This window comes from Acyrthosiphon pisum, chromosome A1 (genome assembly GCF_005508785.2).
Source record: "Acyrthosiphon pisum isolate AL4f chromosome A1, pea_aphid_22Mar2018_4r6ur, whole genome shotgun sequence".
In the NCBI taxonomy this organism is placed as follows: domain Eukaryota; kingdom Metazoa; phylum Arthropoda; class Insecta; order Hemiptera; family Aphididae; genus Acyrthosiphon; species Acyrthosiphon pisum.
The window spans coordinates 85,947,530-85,967,083 of NC_042494.1; the positions used below are offsets into that span (position 1 = coordinate 85,947,530).

At 27.9% G+C, this 19,554-nt stretch overlaps 3 protein-coding genes across 8 annotated transcripts in view; 2 read left to right on the plus strand and 1 right to left on the minus strand.

Annotated features, from left to right (window-relative positions):
- LOC100162502 (helix loop helix protein 3B-like) overlaps nt 1-2,873 on the plus strand; it is an 11,249-nt gene extending 8,376 nt beyond the window's left edge. Inside the window, exon 3 of one of the 2 annotated variants that reach the window (XM_016802905.2) lies at nt 2,632-2,873. In XM_016802905.2, the coding sequence (XP_016658394.1) occupies nt 2,632-2,731 (100 nt within the window). In that variant the 3' untranslated portion in view covers nt 2,732-2,873. The remainder of the gene's footprint in view (nt 1-2,631) is intronic. The other variant, NM_001162672.2, reaches the window with a different exon arrangement.
- Nucleotides 2,874-3,074: 201 nt separating this feature from the next.
- On the minus strand, nt 3,075-12,455 carry LOC100163211 (inner centromere protein). Of its 5 annotated transcripts, none has more exons than XM_029487668.1 (13): nt 12,404-12,455; nt 10,343-10,443; nt 9,711-9,804; nt 9,519-9,619; nt 9,010-9,076; nt 8,435-8,765; nt 8,087-8,368; nt 4,992-5,226; nt 4,832-4,893; nt 4,604-4,688; nt 4,199-4,298; nt 3,896-4,107; nt 3,075-3,195 (listed from the first exon to the last, which is right to left on the minus strand). In XM_029487668.1, exons 1-12 carry the CDS (start codon nt 12,438-12,440, stop codon nt 3,914-3,916), a joined length of 1,689 nt encoding a protein of 562 aa, XP_029343528.1. In that variant the 5' UTR covers nt 12,441-12,455; the 3' UTR covers nt 3,075-3,195; nt 3,896-3,913. The 5 variants fall into 5 exon arrangements, with proteins under 5 accessions (XP_029343528.1, XP_008181159.1, XP_008181162.1 ...); XM_008182937.3 differs by lacking the exons at nt 3,075-3,195; nt 12,404-12,455 and adding exons at nt 10,760-10,855; nt 11,139-11,344 and having other exon boundaries at nt 3,738-4,107; XM_008182940.3 differs by lacking the exons at nt 3,075-3,195; nt 12,404-12,455 and adding exons at nt 10,760-10,855; nt 10,937-11,093 and having other exon boundaries at nt 3,738-4,107.
- A 538-nt stretch (nt 12,456-12,993) lies between these two features.
- LOC100164598 (protein disulfide-isomerase A3) lies at nt 12,994-18,288 on the plus strand. Its single transcript, XM_001950371.5, has 9 exons — nt 12,994-13,349; nt 13,427-13,514; nt 14,523-14,643; nt 14,727-14,955; nt 15,980-16,096; nt 16,191-16,484; nt 16,979-17,210; nt 17,669-17,803; nt 17,876-18,288. Exons 1-9 carry the CDS (start codon nt 13,204-13,206, stop codon nt 17,984-17,986), a joined length of 1,473 nt encoding a protein of 490 aa, XP_001950406.1. The 5' UTR covers nt 12,994-13,203; the 3' UTR covers nt 17,987-18,288.
- Nucleotides 18,289-19,554: the final 1,266 nt, after the last annotated feature.

Genomic DNA, 19,554 nt, shown 5'->3' on the forward strand with positions numbered 1-19,554 from the left:
CGTGCTACTGTAGCGTCGCTACAATTAGCGCGCTACTTTCCGACCACTGTAAAATACTAATAGGTATATTAATTATTATTTATGGTTCTGTATTCAATAATATAAAATATAACATTGTAATAATGCTCTTATGATTATAGTCTTATCTATAATCTATGATTACTGACTAGTGCGGTACGGGTTAAACCCGAAAAATTCAAAAATTCACTCATCTAGTCATCTTAGTTAAATAAATAAACATACAACATAATATTTTAATTACCATAAAATAGGTTAGAAGTAGCGATAAGATTATGAATATTTTCGCTACGCTAGCCGTAAATTTCTAGTGTGCCATAGAATTTCGCTACAGCTAAAGTAGTGTGCTACCGTAGCGTCGCTACAATTAGCGCGCTACTCCCGACCACTGAATTTATGTTGAAAATTATAATAATTGAAAATTTAATTTGCCTAAAAATAGACCCAACACGAGTCTAAGTATTTTGAACATTTTAAGGTGTATATAAAATTATGATATAAATACATTCTATCTAATTATCTACGGTTTTCTTTTTAGTTACATCAAAAACCAAAATCGATTTTGTGGAAAACAAATTTTGCTTAAAGATTCCCGTTTGTTTCCATTTTTTTCTTTTTTTTCGAGGAGCTTTTAGAAACTACTTAATTACAGGTAATTTTAAGATTTACTTCAGATGGTTGAAAATCGTATAACACAGTAACACACAAAAAAACAACACACATCATTGTAAAATCATTATAATCATTGCTCCGCTCAGAATCTAAAGTATAAAATTAGGAAAATTACAATCCATACAAGTAAATAGACAATATAGACATATGATACCTAATGGCTAATGCGCTAATGTAATGTAGGTATTAGGTATTGCGTACAAATGTACACTATATTTGCATTTAACGATGAACTATAAGAGACATGAATAAATCATGTTAATCGCTACAGCTAAACTACCGTGCTACTGTAGCGAATTTGTAACTATAAATAACTTATTTGTATCAGCTTATAATAGTAATTTATACCTATATTATACTAATTACTAACACTAACTAATAATAGAGAAACTCGTTGTAAAATAAAAAAAGACAAACAAACATTAGTTGTTCTAAATAAATCTTAATAAATTTCTTCAATTTCTTAACCGATCTATTCCTTTAAAAATGTTGGCTTGCGATGCCAAAGAGTATCTCTATTTTGGCCCGCCGTAAAAAAAGGTTGGAGACCCCCCGTTTACTTTAGGAGTTATTTAACTTTGTGTACTAAGGATAATAGATTAGGTTAAAATACATATATGTTCATGATACCTATAATGAATTGGAAGATATATGAGGACTATGGTGATTTGAAAATATTAGTAATTAATATTAATCTAACAATATTGTATTTTGTAAAAATGGTCAAAGCTTATAATAAACACTAGATCCAATATTACATCTATATTTATTATTTTATATTTTAGTAAAACCATTTTTAAGGATTTTTATCTTTAGTTTAAACATTTTAATAACCAAAAAACTACTCGTTTAAATTTTGAATAAGGTACCTGAATCAAAATTAAAAAAAAAAAAATTTTTCCTAAATAAATTACACTAAAGAAGGTGGGTTAATCTTATTTGAAAAACAGAACTTAGAAGTTTGGAAAAATAGAACACTTCCTAAGTAAGGAAAAACTTAAGAATTTAAAAATGTGTTCTTTATTAAATACCATACTTAAGTATAGGTATATTATGAATATAATATATTTTGAATAAATTAATTATTAAATGAAAAATGGTGGTGAGCTTGCTTGGTGTATCACCTTGTTTGGTAAATAATTTAACTTTTAAACATATATATAATATACATAGAGGCGCTGCGTGGGGGGGTATGGAATTCAAATTTAAAACATGAAAAGTATAAGTGTATTTACAAACATTTAAAACTACCAAAATATTTTTATGTATTTAATTTTTACTATAATGACCCCCTCCCATTATTGAATTCCTATCTACCGTTTACAGCTCTGAATAATATAATGGCTATAACATTTATATAATATATATTTTTATGACGGGTATAAATTTGTTACAACACAGTTTAAATAAGTGTATAAATGTCACTTAATCTGGTACTTTCCTGTTATACGAGACTACGGCTGTTATCGCGACTACCACGCTTATTTTTTGAAGCATCACAATCCGGTTATCTAAGACTACCAAAATGGTATTTTCCTGTTATTCGAGACTAACTTATTTTTCTTGACTTTTTTGATATGTTTTTTTAATAATATGTATTGTATTCCCAGAATGATAAAAAGAAAAAATTTGAATACATGGAAAATATTTGTAATGTATTTTACACGGTACATGCCAAAGTGGAAAACAATAAAATAATAATAATATAAAATGGTAAATTCACAAATAAAATAATAAATAATTTATGTATTGTGGGGAATGGGGATGGCCACATTCAAATTATATATAAAAAAAATTAAAATCAGGAAAGTATAATTTTGGTAGTCTTAGATAACAGGATTGTGATGTTGTCAAAAAACAGAGTAGCCTCGTATAACAGGAAAGTACTCTTAATCTTTTAATATTTATTTATTAATAACACTGTACATGGTTATTATACAGGTACATTCGTCTTTTAAGTGGAGTCCTCGAATGGCAAGAGAATCAACAAGATTTCAGCAATAATAATGAAGACTGTATGGACAATAATGTGTATTTATAATTATAATATTTATGGCAAAAGAAACTATTACATTATTATATGACGATGATCGTAATAATAATACGTCATGATATAGATATAATTTAAATATGCCCTGATGAATAAACGCACAGAAATAAAAGACTATGCTACTATTTGAGGACGTACTATGTATAATTTATCAATATGTTTAATAATTACAATATTTAAGATGTATAGGTCGTAGCCCGTAGGTATTCTTATATTAATTACAATTTATAACCATTATAACATAATACATATGTCACCTCGACTAAGTTATACCTAATCTCCATTTTAATGTTCCAACTCAAATAGGGATCACAAAAGTTTAGAGTATGCATAGCTGGAACCAGGTATATAATTCACTGAGTGGTATATGGTATATCCAATTCAACAGGCAGCTTTTTAATGTTGGTTAAACTAGTTCACGAAGCGAGGTACACAGACATCAATTTGCCCATGAACTGAAACCGAGAATAGAGATACATCGATATAGCGCGATAATAATATTTGTTCATTTTTTCATAAATGAAGTTGGGTTATACAGCCAGACGCTAATACATACATATATTATATTCTTTTAATAGTTTAATAATTTAATTAGTGTCAAATAAATAAATAGATGTGTGGTGTTACAGACATCTTAATAATAAGAGTATTATATTATTTTAAAAATTATTCATTGACTACCGATGTCATTAGCGTCAGCATGAGTAGATAAGTGCCTATATATTATATAATAATGTATGATTTATATTAAAACAATGTTTGTTTGTTTTATTATAATAAGTTTTAAAAAATATTATTTCTAAATGCTACGACGAAATAATAAATAACTTACAAAATAAATAATCCTCCAATAGAATTTTTTTGTAAAAAATAAACATACTGTTGAAAGTTACCTACATATAAATGTATGTATTAGAAACTGTAAAGAAATATTAAATATCAATTCATATTTAACATCAAAGTAACGTATTTTAGTTAAAATTGAATATATTACTTAGATAATTAAATTATTTTATTTATACTAATATTGTATACATTACAAAAAAACTCAATAAGTACTAACTAATAAATTTAAATACAAATAATAATTACAAAAACAATAAAATTATTATTAATTATTATTAAAAAAATCGTACAAAAATAACATTATCTTACTCAATTAATACAAGTGAATTAATATCTGCGAATATATTCACTATAACGAGGAGGTGTATTCCAAACTGCACTTGATGTACGTTGCTTATCACGGATATTCCAGCCTTTGAACATTTCTTTAAGACTCATACTTTTAGGACAGTCAAAGAATAAGTCCCTTTCCTTAGAATCAATATGATATTGAAGTTCAAGTACAGCTTTTCTATTTTCTCCTAAAGATAAATTTTAAATTAATAATAATTAGTTTATTCTGCTAAATTAGTAAATAATATTTTTTATTTAGTATATGACAGATATACATACGTTTTGCCCAATTTGGAACAGGTTTTTTTGGTCCAGATTCATCTTCAGAAGAATCACGTGCAGATACATCATTTAATCCATAATCATTTTTGTTATCAATCTTTAATAAAAAAATTTAATAAATTACTTCAAGACTAAACAATTGAAATTCATAAATAAATATATTAATTAAAATAACTCAGTTAAGTTAAAGTAACTTAACTAACTTAAGTTAAAATAAGAAAATACTTAAAATATTTATAATGCAATTATGCAAGGACATTATACCTAATATAGTTAACGTATTGATAAAATATATAAATAAATATTATGAGTTATACATAACAATGTATAGATATGAAAAAAACTAAAGAAGAATAATGTATAGATTTGGTTTATTCAATTTTAGAAAAGAAACAAGCTTACTTTTGATGCTGGTTTTGATGCTGACGAAGTAGGTATATTTGAAGTTAAAGCTTTAGGACGAATTACAGATTTACTTTTTTCTGGTCTGTTAATAATTTAATATGTAAATTAATAAAATAACAATTGTATATCATTTAGTATTTAAAGATAAACCAAATGGCAAATACAATTATTATCAATTTTGAAAAAATATTGATGTTATTATATATATAAATAAAGTTTTCTTACTTTGTTTCAATTTTCTTTTTTAATTCATTTTCTTTCATAGCCCGATTCATTTCAAGTTTTTGCTACAAAAATCATATTAAGTTTAAATATTTTTTAGTAAAATTACAAATATAAAGTATTTATTGATCATAAAGTAATTTATGTGCGTAAAATATATTACTATTTTTAAATGCTTTGCTTCTTCAGCTAGTTTACGTTTAGCATTAATCTCAGCTAATCGAAGCTCTGCTAGCTTTTGTTTTTTTAATGCTTCCTCTTTCATCATTGTTTCTTTTTCTTTTTGTTTCTCTTCTTTTTTCCTTTTCTCTTCAGCAGTTTTTTTAAGTTTTTCTTCAGCACGTTTCATTTGTTCTTCTCTGTGTTTAGCAGCTCTTAAATGTTGATCTTCAAATTTCCTATGGATAATTAAACAAAGATAATAAGTAGTTGAATATGCATTCAAATTTAATAATATTAGTATAAATAAAAAGCTTCAAAGCTAAATGCAGATAGTCTTCTACAAACAAATGAAGGAAATTGTATCATTAATATAGAAATATAATCAAAAGCAAAATTACAAATTACTAGAAATTGCAAATGAAATGAAGTGATGATTCAGTTAACAGTTATAGTGGAATGTTTCAAGTTACAACAATTAAGATATGATGCATGTTGTATCCGTATTCTTACTAATGCATAATATACCAAAATGTATGTCTATCGTTCCAATTGTATACTGTTACCTTAAGAGGATACTATACCCACACACGTTGTCTCTCTCTTACAGACGTATAACAAAGCAAGTTGTATGTTCTGAATAATCTGTTTAACTCTGTAATGATTAATATTGGAGACAATTTAGCAGTAAGAATATGCTGAACCTAGTAACATTTTTTTTAGATTTTAATTTTAAAGCAAGTTATAAGTATTTTAAAATTAACAAACAATTAACAATTTTAAAATACTCATAACCAATGAGATTTACTAGATAATATTCTAACTTCTAAATTTGATAATAGGTAAATTATTTGCTTCAATATTAATCATAACAAAGTTAAATAGTTAAAATTTGGTATGTTATGCATGTAAGACACGAGATAATGCATGTAGGCAAGCATTCTCTTAAATATTAGAGTGAGTTGACTTATTACCAAACTTAAGAGGGTGTTACGCCGAAATTTGTCGTCTAACAAGTGCGTAACATACCCAATTTGATGCTCAGTAGATCACGTTCAGCTCCGTCGGTTTAAAAACTGGAGTGAATTTTGACCTCTTACACAATTTAAAGGTAAGATTATTATCTAGGCAATGTCACAAGCTTTTTATAATATTTTAATTTTAAAGCGAGAGTATTTTAAGATGTACAAACAATTTACAATTTTAAAATACTCATAACTCACTTTAAAATTTAAATACAATAAATACCTATGACATTGCTTAGATAGTAATCTTACCTTTACATTTTATAAGAGGTCAATTCAATGACTTTTAAACTAATGGAGCTTAACATGATCTGTTGAGCGTACAATTTGCTATGATGTTACGCACTTGTAAGACAGAGATGACAAAAATTTTTTATTCTGTAAACACTTTTTCTCCCTCTAAACTTGCTCAAAAGTATCAATTAAAGCATCTTTTTTGAAAGGTAATGTTCTTGAGCTGGTACTTTAGAGAGGTCATTTTTCGATTTTCAAAACGCTACTCTAAATAAAAGCGGTTAAAGGAGAAAAAAGTACGATTTCACGATTTTATAATATTAAATAATTACGGATGTTTCCTACCAGAAATATTGCTTAAATGAAAAATGACAAGAGATCTTTTTGTTGTATTTTGGATTTTGTTCCTTACGGTTTAAAGTTCGGAAAATTTTAGCCATCTTTGAGCTATTTTAAAACGCTTTGTTTATCACCATAGAAACGAATAAAATTAAATAAAAAAGATTCCCTCGTTCGCTTAGAATCGTTTTTTATCGAATACAATAAAAGTACACTATCCTGTCCGAGGGGACAAGGCCAAAAGGGATGATGGACAAACATCCACCACTGAAATGCGCTGACCTATTTAAACCTTAAGTATTAAAAATAACAATTTAATAAATCTTAAAAATAATTGTATAAATTAAATTTTTCTATGTTCAAAATGATCCAATGTATTAATTATATATAAATATATTCCTTATCTATATACATTATACACATAAATATTCTTACAAATTTGATAAATATTTTATATAGAAATTAAACACTTTTAAAACAAAATTGTGATTAGGTGATACTGTAATAGGTACTAATGATAGATATTTTATAATTGAAGTATGAACAACTTAAAAGGTATCTTGTATTATTTGAGATTTTTTACTCAAAAACAAACATTTTATCATACATAAATAAAGAATTATTGAAAATGATGTCAAAATTAATTTTTCCATAAAAATTCTCTGATTTTGTTTATAAGTATTAGAAATATTATATTTTGGACATTCCTAAACACCAAATGAATACAATTGGCTACCAGTAACCACTGTTAAAGATTGAATTATTTTTACCGCTTCAAAACTGGAGACATGATAAAAAACAGTTGAAAAATCACTACATTCATCAAAATCTCAAAAAAAAATGTGTCATATTTGAAGAATTTCTTGCTTATGAATTATACGAATATTTGAGAAATCAATAGTGGCCTTTCTATAATACAATCAACATTCATTATGCTATCTATCAGAAACAGTAAACCACAGAACAAACAGAAGGGAATCATATTTCATTGAACATAGGCTCTTATGGGAGATGATAAAACCACATCAGACATTTCTAGAATTTAAACGTGCTGCCACGTACCGGAAATTTGCCTTTTTTTCTTTATATCGTTTAATAACACTTTATTCGTTCAAAAACTGATAGACGTGTTAGTCATGTGTTGTTGTTGTTGTTATGAGTGGAATTGCAGATTAACAGTGTAGCTACAAACCACAGAAAACTTTAAAAAAAAGGGTATTTCTCGGTACGTGGCAGCACATTTAAAATCTAGAAATGTCGGACAGTTTTTCGATGAGCTTTAAGATTCCCTTCTGTTTGTTCTGTAAGTTAACGGCATAGGCATGAGATAAAAAAAATATAATGAAAAACAGAATCTACAACACAAATTAAAACTGAGCATCAGAAAATCTATAGGTTGAAAGATATTCTCCACGGTGTCAATAATAAATAAATAAATAATATTTATAAGCAATTAACTATTCAAACTAAGTATCAATAAAATTTAATAACACTGAAATACCTCTGATCTGCTTTGGATTTAAGATGCAATTCTTTCCTTTTTTCAGCTTCGTTTTCCCTGATTTGATGAGGAGTTTGTGATTGAAGATCTTCTAATGATTTTCCTGGCGTTGATATCTGTTTTTCTAATGGCACATATAATACATTAGTTTTTTTAGCATCAATATTATTTTCTTCTTGAAGTTTTCTTTTCATTGTTCTGGTCATATGCGATTTTTCCGCTATATTCACATCAATATCTTCTAATTTTTCACGCCGTTTATTCTTTATTTGAGATTCAAGACTATAAATTATATAAAAACAAAATTAAGAATAATAATAATGTTTAGTTATCTTAAATATTGTATACCTTTTATTCTTGGAGGTTAATTTAATTAATGTTTCAGGTTGTGTAGAATTAGTATTTTCAGCACTAATTGGAGATTCTTCTGGTAAATCAATAATTATCCCCAGTTTTTTTGTTTGATTTCTTGCTGACAACCTTTTAGTCAAATCATAAGTTTTGTTGGCATTAGTTTCCTTTATATGGGTCCCAATATCTGGAGAAAACATCCCAGGAGATACAGGTTCTTCAACATTTCTCATATTTTTTTTATCGACTACAAAAGTTGAATTCGCTGTTGGACAAGCAATAGGAGCTATATCCATAAATGTAGATAAAGCTCTTGCTCGACTGGCTCCTAAAATACAATCAAGGTTACGTATTTTAAACTAAAATTATCTCAATCTTATTTAAAAGTAATTATTATAAATATACATATTAGATATGGTTATAGAAATTAGAAATATATTACAATTAAAAACCAAACATGTAAATAAAATTAACTTAAAGCTTAATAATTGAATTACATAGAGTAAGTAGAATTTATTACAAGAAGAATTTTTATATTTTTAGCAATGTATAAATCATAAATCAGTTATTACTTGTAGATGGTCCAGAGCTGCTAATTGTTGAGGATTCTCTAATGCTTTTTATTTTATCTGTTGCAATCTATAAATGTTCAAATATATATTGTTAATTTATCAAATTAAAAATTGTCACATTGATACTTCTTAGAAAACAATAATATCTGTACATAACGAAGAAAAGAAAAACATTAGTTGATTTAAATGATAACAGTATTTTCTTTACATAGTACAAAATTAGGATAAATAAATTAAAAGAGAAACTCAAAATGATCATACCCTATGATAAAAATAATATTATTAGCACCACTTATTTCTACTATACTACAGGTAAATAAATGTAATTCAACAAAAACGTGCAAGGATAGTTTTAAGTATCAATGCCACAGTTGAAACATAAAACAATTTATCAGATGGGATTGTTAAATTACTATATTATTTACCTGGGTTTTACTGTAATAATATTATTTAAGAGAATTATAATAAAGAAATAAATAGTTGGTCTGTTATTTATTAGTTATACATACAATAGAAGCTTGTCTTGTAGTTCTGCGAATAGGCGGAACAGCTGGTTGTTGAAAACCTGGTTCAGCAGCAAAGAGATCTCCAACATGATCATTTTTTGTTTCTAAACAATTTAAACTACAAGTTATTTTTCTGAACTTTAATAACACTAATCTGAATACTCAATAGTAAAATTTGTATAATCTATGACTTACTAGATTGTCTTTTAGATACATTTTTTTTTTCAGGCACATTCTGTGCCGATTGTAATAGCTCGTTATAAACAGCATCTAATTTTGAAGATTGTACCTATAATAAACATAAAAATGTTGTACTTTCCCTTATCCTGACTAATGCGAAACTCAATTTTGTTAGTATTGACTATATGTCGATGCTGCAACTACAAATTAAAAACATAATTGAACCAGACACCATCATTTGGAGTTCTATCTAGAGGAGTTTTTCTGGAGACAAAACATCAAAGGAGATCCATAAGATAATATATTGAAAATATTTCTGAAAATTGATCTCCAAAATTAGAACTCCTTTTATTTTAATTGAGATAATTTTTTTTTTTTACTATCTCTCCAATGTAACTACATATGTATTGTGTATTAAAGTACGGAACTATAAAGTCTGGCTGGTAGTCTTGGGATATTAGTTGAGATACCAAAATTGGGACTCTGAGTAGTTGCAGCATCGGGCAGTAGTTAGGATAGCGGAAAAGTACCAAAAATTATACAGGTACCTATTAAAAACATGAAGAATCAATTAAGATTTTAGGTCTCATGCAGATATATTAAATATGATTAGTTAATAACTCTTAATAATAATTTAAGCAACTAACCTGAAAACCGTTATCCATTTCTGTGATACCATTATCCGTCAATGACGAAAACAACTTAAAAATTTGGAATATATCCGTTGAATCCATTTTAAAATGAAAGACTGAAACATTTAAGATCAACTTTTAAATTAAAGCAACATTGACATAGGTATTATAAATTATAGAAAAAGAGTTTTATCAAAGAAGGTACAATAAATCGGTAAATTAAAAGTCAGAATGCAATTTTATAGCCTGCGATAGATAACTGTAAAAGCTCTGTGTTGTTGTCCACAATGGAATACAATTTATTTGGTACCAAGCAGGTTTACAAAATACAGACCCTAAACTATTATAAATCACAAGGACAAGTAGAATTCATCGATTAGCTATCTCCAATGACAAAACCTAGCACAAAATATTAATTAAAAATTGATTTACTTTAAAACAAAACTATAATTTGTCTGGTAATACTAAACTGCTGCATCCAACGATCGACTGCGATATTCGATGCATTCAAATTTCTAACAATACTCACTGTAACAAATTAGTTTTGTCATAAAAAATTAAATAACACTAGATAGTAAGGAAGGCGTGATTGAAAAAAATGTTAAATACACAACGCGTTCATAATTATTGCCACACAAATTGAACAAGTAATTGACGATGACGAAAGACTCAACTCAACTCATAGACAACCGGTGCGACATTTTAATATTATCACTTCCGAGTTCCGACTAACGAGTAACGAGCAAGATGATTGCACAGAAATACAGAATACCCAGAATAAATAATAATTATAATATACACTAATACGTACCACGAGTAAGGGAGAGAACGACAACGATTTACGGTGAACAGATTATTGGGAAAAAGAAAAAGCAGATTACACACAATTTTAAAGTATATTAAGAATTATCAAAATAAATAAATAATATCTATTATTTAAATTTATTAAGCAATGCAGGGCTTTCCGTTAAAAATTCCGGCGCACACGGCAATACGCAATAACGGTCGAGTGTATTTAACAGCTTGGATTGTTAGTTGAGTAAGTGGGAGGTGACTACCGGCACCATACCATAAACCATAGCAGAAAAAAAATTTTCTAACGTTATTATCAGTATGGGGAATTGTAAATTGTTGCGATACTATCGATATGAGTACAGTATCGATACTAACTTTTTTGGTATCGATACAATATTTCGGTACTTTACTTGGGTCTTGGATGGAAACTCGAAAAAAATGTACTCGAATCGAAATTCGATAATTGAATCATTTAAATCGTATTATGTCTAATCCAATTTTTTTTCCAATCAACATAAATCCCGCATAAATTTAAATAATATTATAATTTGTATTTATTATAAATAATCATAGACCGTAAATATAATAGATTAACATAAATAACAATATAGTATAAAAATATTTTAATAAGTGAATATAAATAGTTAATAAAAGCATAAAACAATAAACTAAATAAACAACTTAAAACCTGACCAAGAGTGTTACCTTTAATAATGATAATATATTAATATGTGGAATAGACTAAGATGGATTTTTCCCTAATAAATGTTATATTTAACTTTATACAATGTAGGTTAGACCTATTGACTTAGAAGTCAACCCCAGAGAACAATTAATTAATGTATTTATTTGTATGTATATAATTGTATAAAGTTTGTATTTTTCGTAAATTATTTCGTATTTTGTGTGATAGGGTTTTTGGAAAATACTACTTTCTTTTCACATACGCTCGACGTCGAGTCTGCAATACACCACAGGTGGATTGCCTACCTGATTTGCTGCAGCATAATATAAGCATACAGGATTGCCTACTTAGGTGGCTAACTTGAAAGTTAATCGATTTTGACTTGAGATGACTGACTTGCTTGACACTCCAACAGTTTTCGACTTTACACTATTTACATAAGAAAAAGCACTGGACACGCGACGGCACATACCACTCTATCCGCCGCAGTAGGATTGCTCATTTTGGTTTCATCTTAGACGAGTGATAACTGAAATACCTAATAGCTAGAATCCTCTAACATACAGGTTTTCGAATTTACATTTTTTTACACTTACAAAAAAGCACCGGACATACGCTGAGGGATAGTTTCATTGAATTGCAAATTTTTATGGGAGATTTCTAGACAATGTAATTCGACATTTAAACTTTCCCGCCTTCGAAACGAGACTGCCAAAGAGCCAGGCCTTATCAGAAATTCTTATTACCAAATCACCTTCATTAATAAGTTTAGAACAATTTATAAGTGCGACTTTTATTATTCGACTGTGTCTCCAAATTCGATACCCATTTACAACTAACAGGGGGGTCCGGGGATTTCCCCCAGCTAGACCGGAGGGCTAGTAGACAGTAGACATATAAAGAATATTATGTCTATGACTTTACCACTTCATCATCATCATGCTCGCGCACTCACCACTCATGGACATTATCATTATTATTCTAAGGACATTATAGGTACTTATTTTCTTATTACTTATAAGTTATAAGACATATGGTCGCACTGTCGCCTCCTGTACCGGGCCGTACGTGTCTGACTGGTGTGACCAACCGCAACCATATTCAGAATCGGCCAATTAGAAACCGCCAAGTACAATACGGTAACACGAAACACGTAGTACATTGGATATACAAATACGCGATTGCGATTTACGAACAAGTGCATACGACCGCTGCATAAATACCGGTGGTTCTCGTTTTCGTAATTCGTTGTTCAAAGCTCAACCCGTTCAAATCCGGTGCCGAGAGATTGGCTTTCGCCACTGTTCCACGAACGATTTCAGCATCGTAGTGTTGGAATTTTTTCCAGTTCTTTTTTTTCTGTTTTGTTTTGTTTCCGTAACCACGTACAGCGACTATGAAGTTTATGCGCGGATTGATCGTGTTCTCCGGTTTTCTATTGAGTTCCGTACTTGCCGACTCTGTTGTCGATCTATCAGACTCTGATTTCGACTCGTCGGTAGCTGAATTTGATACGTCTTTGGTCATGTTCTATGCCCCATGGTACGTGTATATGCACCAATATAATTACGGTTGTGCTGAGCAAACTTATAATTCATTTCGATTTTCTGTTAATCTAGGTGCGGACACTGTAAGAAATTGAAACCCGAATTCGAGAAGGCTGCAAAGAGTCTACTGAAAGAAGATCCACCTGTAACATTGGCTAAGGTAATTTTTAAATTTAGTATTAGATATCTGATGTGCGACTGATGTTTTGAGTGCTAGAATTTGTTTCATGTTGCCGTTTATAATATAAAATTATTAGCAAATTGCAACAATAATAAATATTCTATGAATGTTATACATCAACAGTTAGTTTTAGCAATTTAAAGTAAAGTTATAGCTTGCAATTATAATATATACATTTTATTGTAAAGCACACAGAGTATTCATTCTATTCGCCATGAAAGGGTTGAAATGATGAATACTCTACTTGGTATTTGTTGATCAAATGGGCTCACGCATGACAATAGTAATTATTATGTTCAAACTACGACGGTGATAGATACCTAGTACCTATAGTTTGCTTTGGTTTTAATTTTTAAAAGGTAGTTCCTTATACCTATTTAAAAAAAAAAATCAAAATACCTAAATAATATTCTTAATAATGGTATAGTATAAAAAAAATAAATGCTTTAAAAAACTTGTTTGATCCACTTTTTGAATGGCTAACATATTCTATTTCAACATAAAATCTAAATTATTATAAGTTATAATCTGATAGGATTAAGATTTGAGACTCATTTGTTGTAGTTGCACCACTAGTCCTCAATCATTATTTAATGCAACTCAATATATTAATATTTATTATTATTCATTTTATATTTAGGTATACATACATTTTTTGAAATGAAACATTTTATAAAAATTGTTTTAAAGTCTTATTTGGATAACTATCATCATTCATTGGGATATTTTATCTAAGTAGAATTATCGTAGTCTAAGATTTTTTATGACATTATGATTTTTATTTAAACCAAACGGTTTTTTAGTAAAAATATAACTGTACAAATTTAACTTTTTTTATCTAGATTTAATCATTTTGCTTGTAAGTATATTCTAATTATCCATGCTATATTTAAATTGAATAAAAATAATACACTAAGTTTTTTGGTATACTAATATAACAGTTATCTAGTATTAAAAATTATAATATTTTACTTAAATTGTTAAAAGGTGGATTGTACAGAAGCTGGTAAGGAAGTATGTAATAAATTTGGTGTCTCTGGATATCCAACTTTAAAAATCTTCCGAAACGGTGAAGTTTCTAAAGAATACAATGGACCCCGTGATTCTGGTACGTTCTATTAAAAAATGCATATATTAAATTAATGTAGAAATTGTAGTGAAAAATATAATATTTATTCTTTGTATGGTTAGCTGGTATTGTCAAGTACATGAAATCACAAGTTGGGCCAAGTTCAAAAGACTTATCTTCAGAAGACATTATTAAGAACTTCTTATCTAAAGATGATGTGGTGGTTGTTGGGTTCTTTGAAACAGAAACTGATCTCAAGGGCAAATTTGTTCAACTTGCCAACAAATTACGTGAAAAAGTAAACTTTGGTCATACCACTTCACAGTCAGTAATTGATAAATATAACTACAAGTAAGTGGTAACTGTTACTCAGAAATAAAATGAAGTAGTATAACCTAGTATATCATAATTTTAAAAAAGATGATTCATTTATATTTATAAACAAAATGTATTTAATAAATCATTAAATAATGCAATGAGCAAATCAGTTTGCACTCCAAGAGTAATATAGCAGTACAAGAGAGGGAAAAGTTTTTTTTTTGGTGATTATTTTCGGTATTTTCCTGTTATCGCGACTACCGCGCTATTTTGTGAAACATCACAATTCGGTTATCTAAGACTACCAAAATGGTACTTTCCTGTTATACGAGACTACCTTATTTAACTTGCCTTCTTTGATATATTTGTTTAATAATATGTATTGTGGGGATGGACAGAATGATATAAAGTAAAAAATTTATATATTACACGGTACACGCCAAAGTGGAAAACAATAAAATAATAATAGTAATACAAAATCGTAAATCCACAAATAATAAATGATAAATAATTTATGTATTGTGGGGATGGCCACATTCAAATTATGTATAAAAAAAATTAAATACATAATAATTATTCGTAACGTACCAAATTTTCTGTGGCAAACACCAATTACAAAAACTAATAATATACGTAATGATAGATATATAATAAATATAATCACAGTTTATGGATATCATTCAGCTACAACATCAGCTAAGATAGGTAGTCGTGATAATAGATGTGGTCTCGTATAACAGGAAAATATAATTTTGGTGGTCTTAGATAACAGGATTGTGATGTTATCAAAAAACAGGGTAGTATCGTATAACAGGAAAGTAGTACCTTATTTTCATAACAGAGAAAAGAGTTGCTTACTCCACTTTATTTACTGACATTTTTATTTTGGAAGAAAAAGTTGTTAATAAGAGAATTTGGTTGGTTACAGTACCCTATAACTATAGGTGTATTTTTGTAAAGCAAGTTTCTTTTAGTGTTTATATTAGTCAGTTTATATATAATTAATAAATACATTCTATCAAATGTTGTTTTGATTCTATTAATTTTTTTTATTTAGGAATAATGTTGTGCTCTATAGACCTAAGCATTTAAGTAATAAATTTGAACCAGATTTTGTTGTTTATGATGGTGAAGAATCAACTTCTGCTCTTGATTCTTGGATTACATCAAATTAGTAAGTATCAAAAAATATTAATCTATAAATAATATTACCTAAACAATATTTTAAATGAAATCAAAGTTGTAACTTATTTCTTTAATAAATTTAGTCATGGTTTGGTTGGTTACCGCCAAAAGGAAAATATGGAGGCTTTCAAACCTCCTTATGTTGGAGTTTATTACGCTGTTGATTACGTTAAGAACCCAAAAGGAACAAACTACTGGCGTAATAGAGTATTGAAAGTTGCCAAGTCTGTAAAAGATGTTACTTTCGCTGTAAACAACAAAGATGATTTCCAACATGAAATTAATGAGTATGGATTAGAATTTGTATCAGACGACAAGCCTATAGTTTTGGCACGTTCTCTGGACAACAAGAAGTACATAATGAAGGATGAATTCTCGTAAGTATATTTTTGCTTACTGAAATACTTAATACCTAGTTAACTGAGTTTTAAGTTTTTTTTTTATTGTTATTTAATCAGAAGACTGAAACATATAAAAGATGTATTCTAAGTTCAACTATTTAAGACAAGTTTATACCACTATAGAAAACCCGTCTATTGACATAATTCTGAAAATTTCAACTTTTATTAATAAATAGTTAAATAATTTCAACCTAAATTTACTTTAATAGTTTAAGAACCTCACATTTTTTATTTTAGATTAAACATAATAGGAAAAATCAAATGTATTTAACATATTTGTTTCAATGGATTTTCTGATTTCTCTGTTCCTTATACTATATATCGTTACACTATGTTACACTATATATAGAAAACAATATTATATGTACTTATTTTAGTTTATGATACATTTAAAAATTAACTTCTATTAAATATATTAACTTTAATTAAGTTGAGTAAAAGTAACATCACATATTTAAATTGATTTGTAGAGTTGAAAATCTAGAAAAATTCGTAAATGACTTCCAAGACGGTAACTTAGAACCGTACATTAAATCAGAGTCAGTTCCTGAAGATAACACTACACCAGTAAAAGTAGCTGTTGCCAAAAACTTTGATGATTTAGTTATTAACAACGGAGTTGACACATTAGTAGAATTCTATGCCCCATGGTGTGGCCATTGTAAAAGTTTAGCTCCGGTCTATGAACAAGTTGCTGAAAAGGTAGTTATGCTTTTATAATATTAACAAAAAATGTGTTTTTCATGTTACCTTTACAAAGATTAAACTCAAACAAATGTTTTGTATTTAGTCGTTGTTGATTTGAGTAAAAAATAAATAAACTCAGGATCATTTAAAAGTAACTTTGGGTGACAAGGTTCTACATGCAGGAGCTATCGTATGAATAGTGGTGCTGATGATGTTAACCAATTTATCGAGTTGTGTGGTCTGACCAAACCGTACAAAAATTGATCCCCTAAGTTATTTTTATGTGAGAAAGAGTATAGATAGTATGCTTATATCATAATTTAATGCTGATTGTGTATTAAGTATGATATTATCTGCACAATCCTGTTGCCATTCACTTTTTAGTAATATTTTATAATTTTTCATTGATCTTGAAAAAGTCATGAATTATATTATATATACCTTTGTTGTTAACTGTACTTAATTTGTTTTAGTTAAAAGATGAAGCTGTGTCTTTGGTAAAAATGGACGCAACTGCTAATGATGTTCCTTCTACTTTTGATGTTCGTGGATTCCCAACCTTATATTGGTTGCCCAAGGATAGCAAAAATAAGCCTATTCGTTACGAGGTATTTAAAGGTTGATCCATCTTAACTTACAATAACATTTGATTAATATATATTATTTATTAATGATATTAGGGAGGCCGAGATGTAAACGATTTTATCAAGTACATAGCATCTAAGGCTACAGATGAACTCAGTGGATTTGATAGGTCTGGAAATCCTAAAGATGGCAAGCATGAACTGTAAACTGCAAACTATCGGTTCTTAATTAAACCACAAGGCTGATTTAATTTTATTGGAATTGGACTACTCTTTTTTTTTATTAAATACTGAGTAGAGAGGAGAAATAATTTTTGAATCAATCCAAATTCAATACAAAACAAACTACTTTAAATTATTCTTGAAATAGATTATGCGAATATACATTTTATAGAAAATTCATGCTCCATTTTCCTAATCATATCTGTTGAAGTAAAAAGTTATTGTATTTAAACATGATTATTCTGTAACTAAAATTATAATTTTAATAAATATGTTGTGATTTTCTATTTTGGTTATAATTGTTGTTTTTTTTTTATATATATATATATTAATTTTGTATCTAGCTCTAGAGTAGTGCAAAAGAATCAAACCTAAAACATTTCCTTAGAAAAATAACAAATGCTCCTCTTTTTGATTCCAATCTTACACTTCATAATGATTTAAAAATAGCAACCGTACTCGATGGAGCAAAATGTCTCTACAAAAGATTTCACATGAAACTACCTCTCCATTCTAATAAAAAAATTATCTACATTATCCATTTCAGGTAATCCCCAAGACGGCTTAAACGAAGATGGTGTCACGACCTTTTATCTGAAACTTGAATAGTTTTGCTTAATAAGTTTAAAAAAAAAAACAAAATAGGAAATGTCACTAATGGTGGCTTCTTCCCTCAAAATATTCATATTTAAAAACTCTTATCACATTTGCTTACTAGTTGTTACTCAAATTAAGAATAGAATGTTAATTTCTTATAAAAAAAAATTTTGTATCTATCATTAAAAAAAATATATATTTATCAAAAATATTCTCATATCGTCAGATGTATGTCCTAATAACTAGTGGCAAACAAGAAGCTTTTATTACACTTATTGCCGCCTAAGACACAGAATTAGAAATGGAAATAAATATTATATCTTAGCTTTATATTAAATATGCAGTTATCTTTGAAGATACATTTAAATTGCAGACTTTAGATGAGACTTCTGTATTGGTGTATTATACAGAAGAACTATTTTTGTGGATTTTGTAAATTAATATATTTTGAAATTGAATAACTTGAGTCTGCTTTTTCACACAGAAGAGAATGCTTAAATTAGTAGTGAAACTGGGAGATGCATAGTCAATTTTTTCTCATATGCCATTATTTATTATTCAACCAAAATTTAACTAGTTAATGATTAAAAAGATAATTGTTAATTTTCTTGTACCAATGTAAAATAAAATGCTAGCTAAAAAATCAACATTAATCTTCTTTAAAGCTTAATTTGTGGTTAAAAAACGGTTATTCAATCATGTTAAATATGACCGTTACTTTTTAGCTTTAAATATCTTGTGAACTATATTTTCAATTACATGAAAAATATCTATTAATCAAACTATTAGTTTTGAAATATTATATTCTTATAACATACACACATTCTAATTAACCATGTAATATATTATAATATAACAGCAGCACATGTTTGATGGCGAAGAAATTATCAACGTAATCCTTAAAAAGTAAAAAACAAATAGTATTCTAACATAACATTTAATTAGAATCAACCACC

Excerpts from the sequence above, each read along its gene's own strand:
- LOC100163211 (XM_029487668.1), bottom strand. The coding sequence starts at position 12,440 with ATGAAACTATCCCTCAGCGTATGTCCGGTGCTTTTTT. Across the intron at positions 4,689-4,831 it reads AAAAAGAAAATTGAAACAAA|ACCAGAAAAAAGTAAATCTG; the intron begins GTAAGAAAACTT and ends AATTATTAACAG. Across the intron at positions 4,299-4,603 it reads CATCAAAACCAGCATCAAAA|ATTGATAACAAAAATGATTA; the intron begins GTAAGCTTGTTT and ends TTTTTATTAAAG.
- LOC100164598 (XM_001950371.5), top strand. The coding sequence starts at position 13,204 with ATGAAGTTTATGCGCGGATTGATCGTGTTCTCCGGTTTTCTATTGAGT. Across the intron at positions 14,956-15,979 it reads ATTGATAAATATAACTACAA|GAATAATGTTGTGCTCTATA; the intron begins GTAAGTGGTAAC and ends TTTTTTATTTAG. Across the intron at positions 16,485-16,978 it reads ATAATGAAGGATGAATTCTC|AGTTGAAAATCTAGAAAAAT; the intron begins GTAAGTATATTT and ends ATTGATTTGTAG.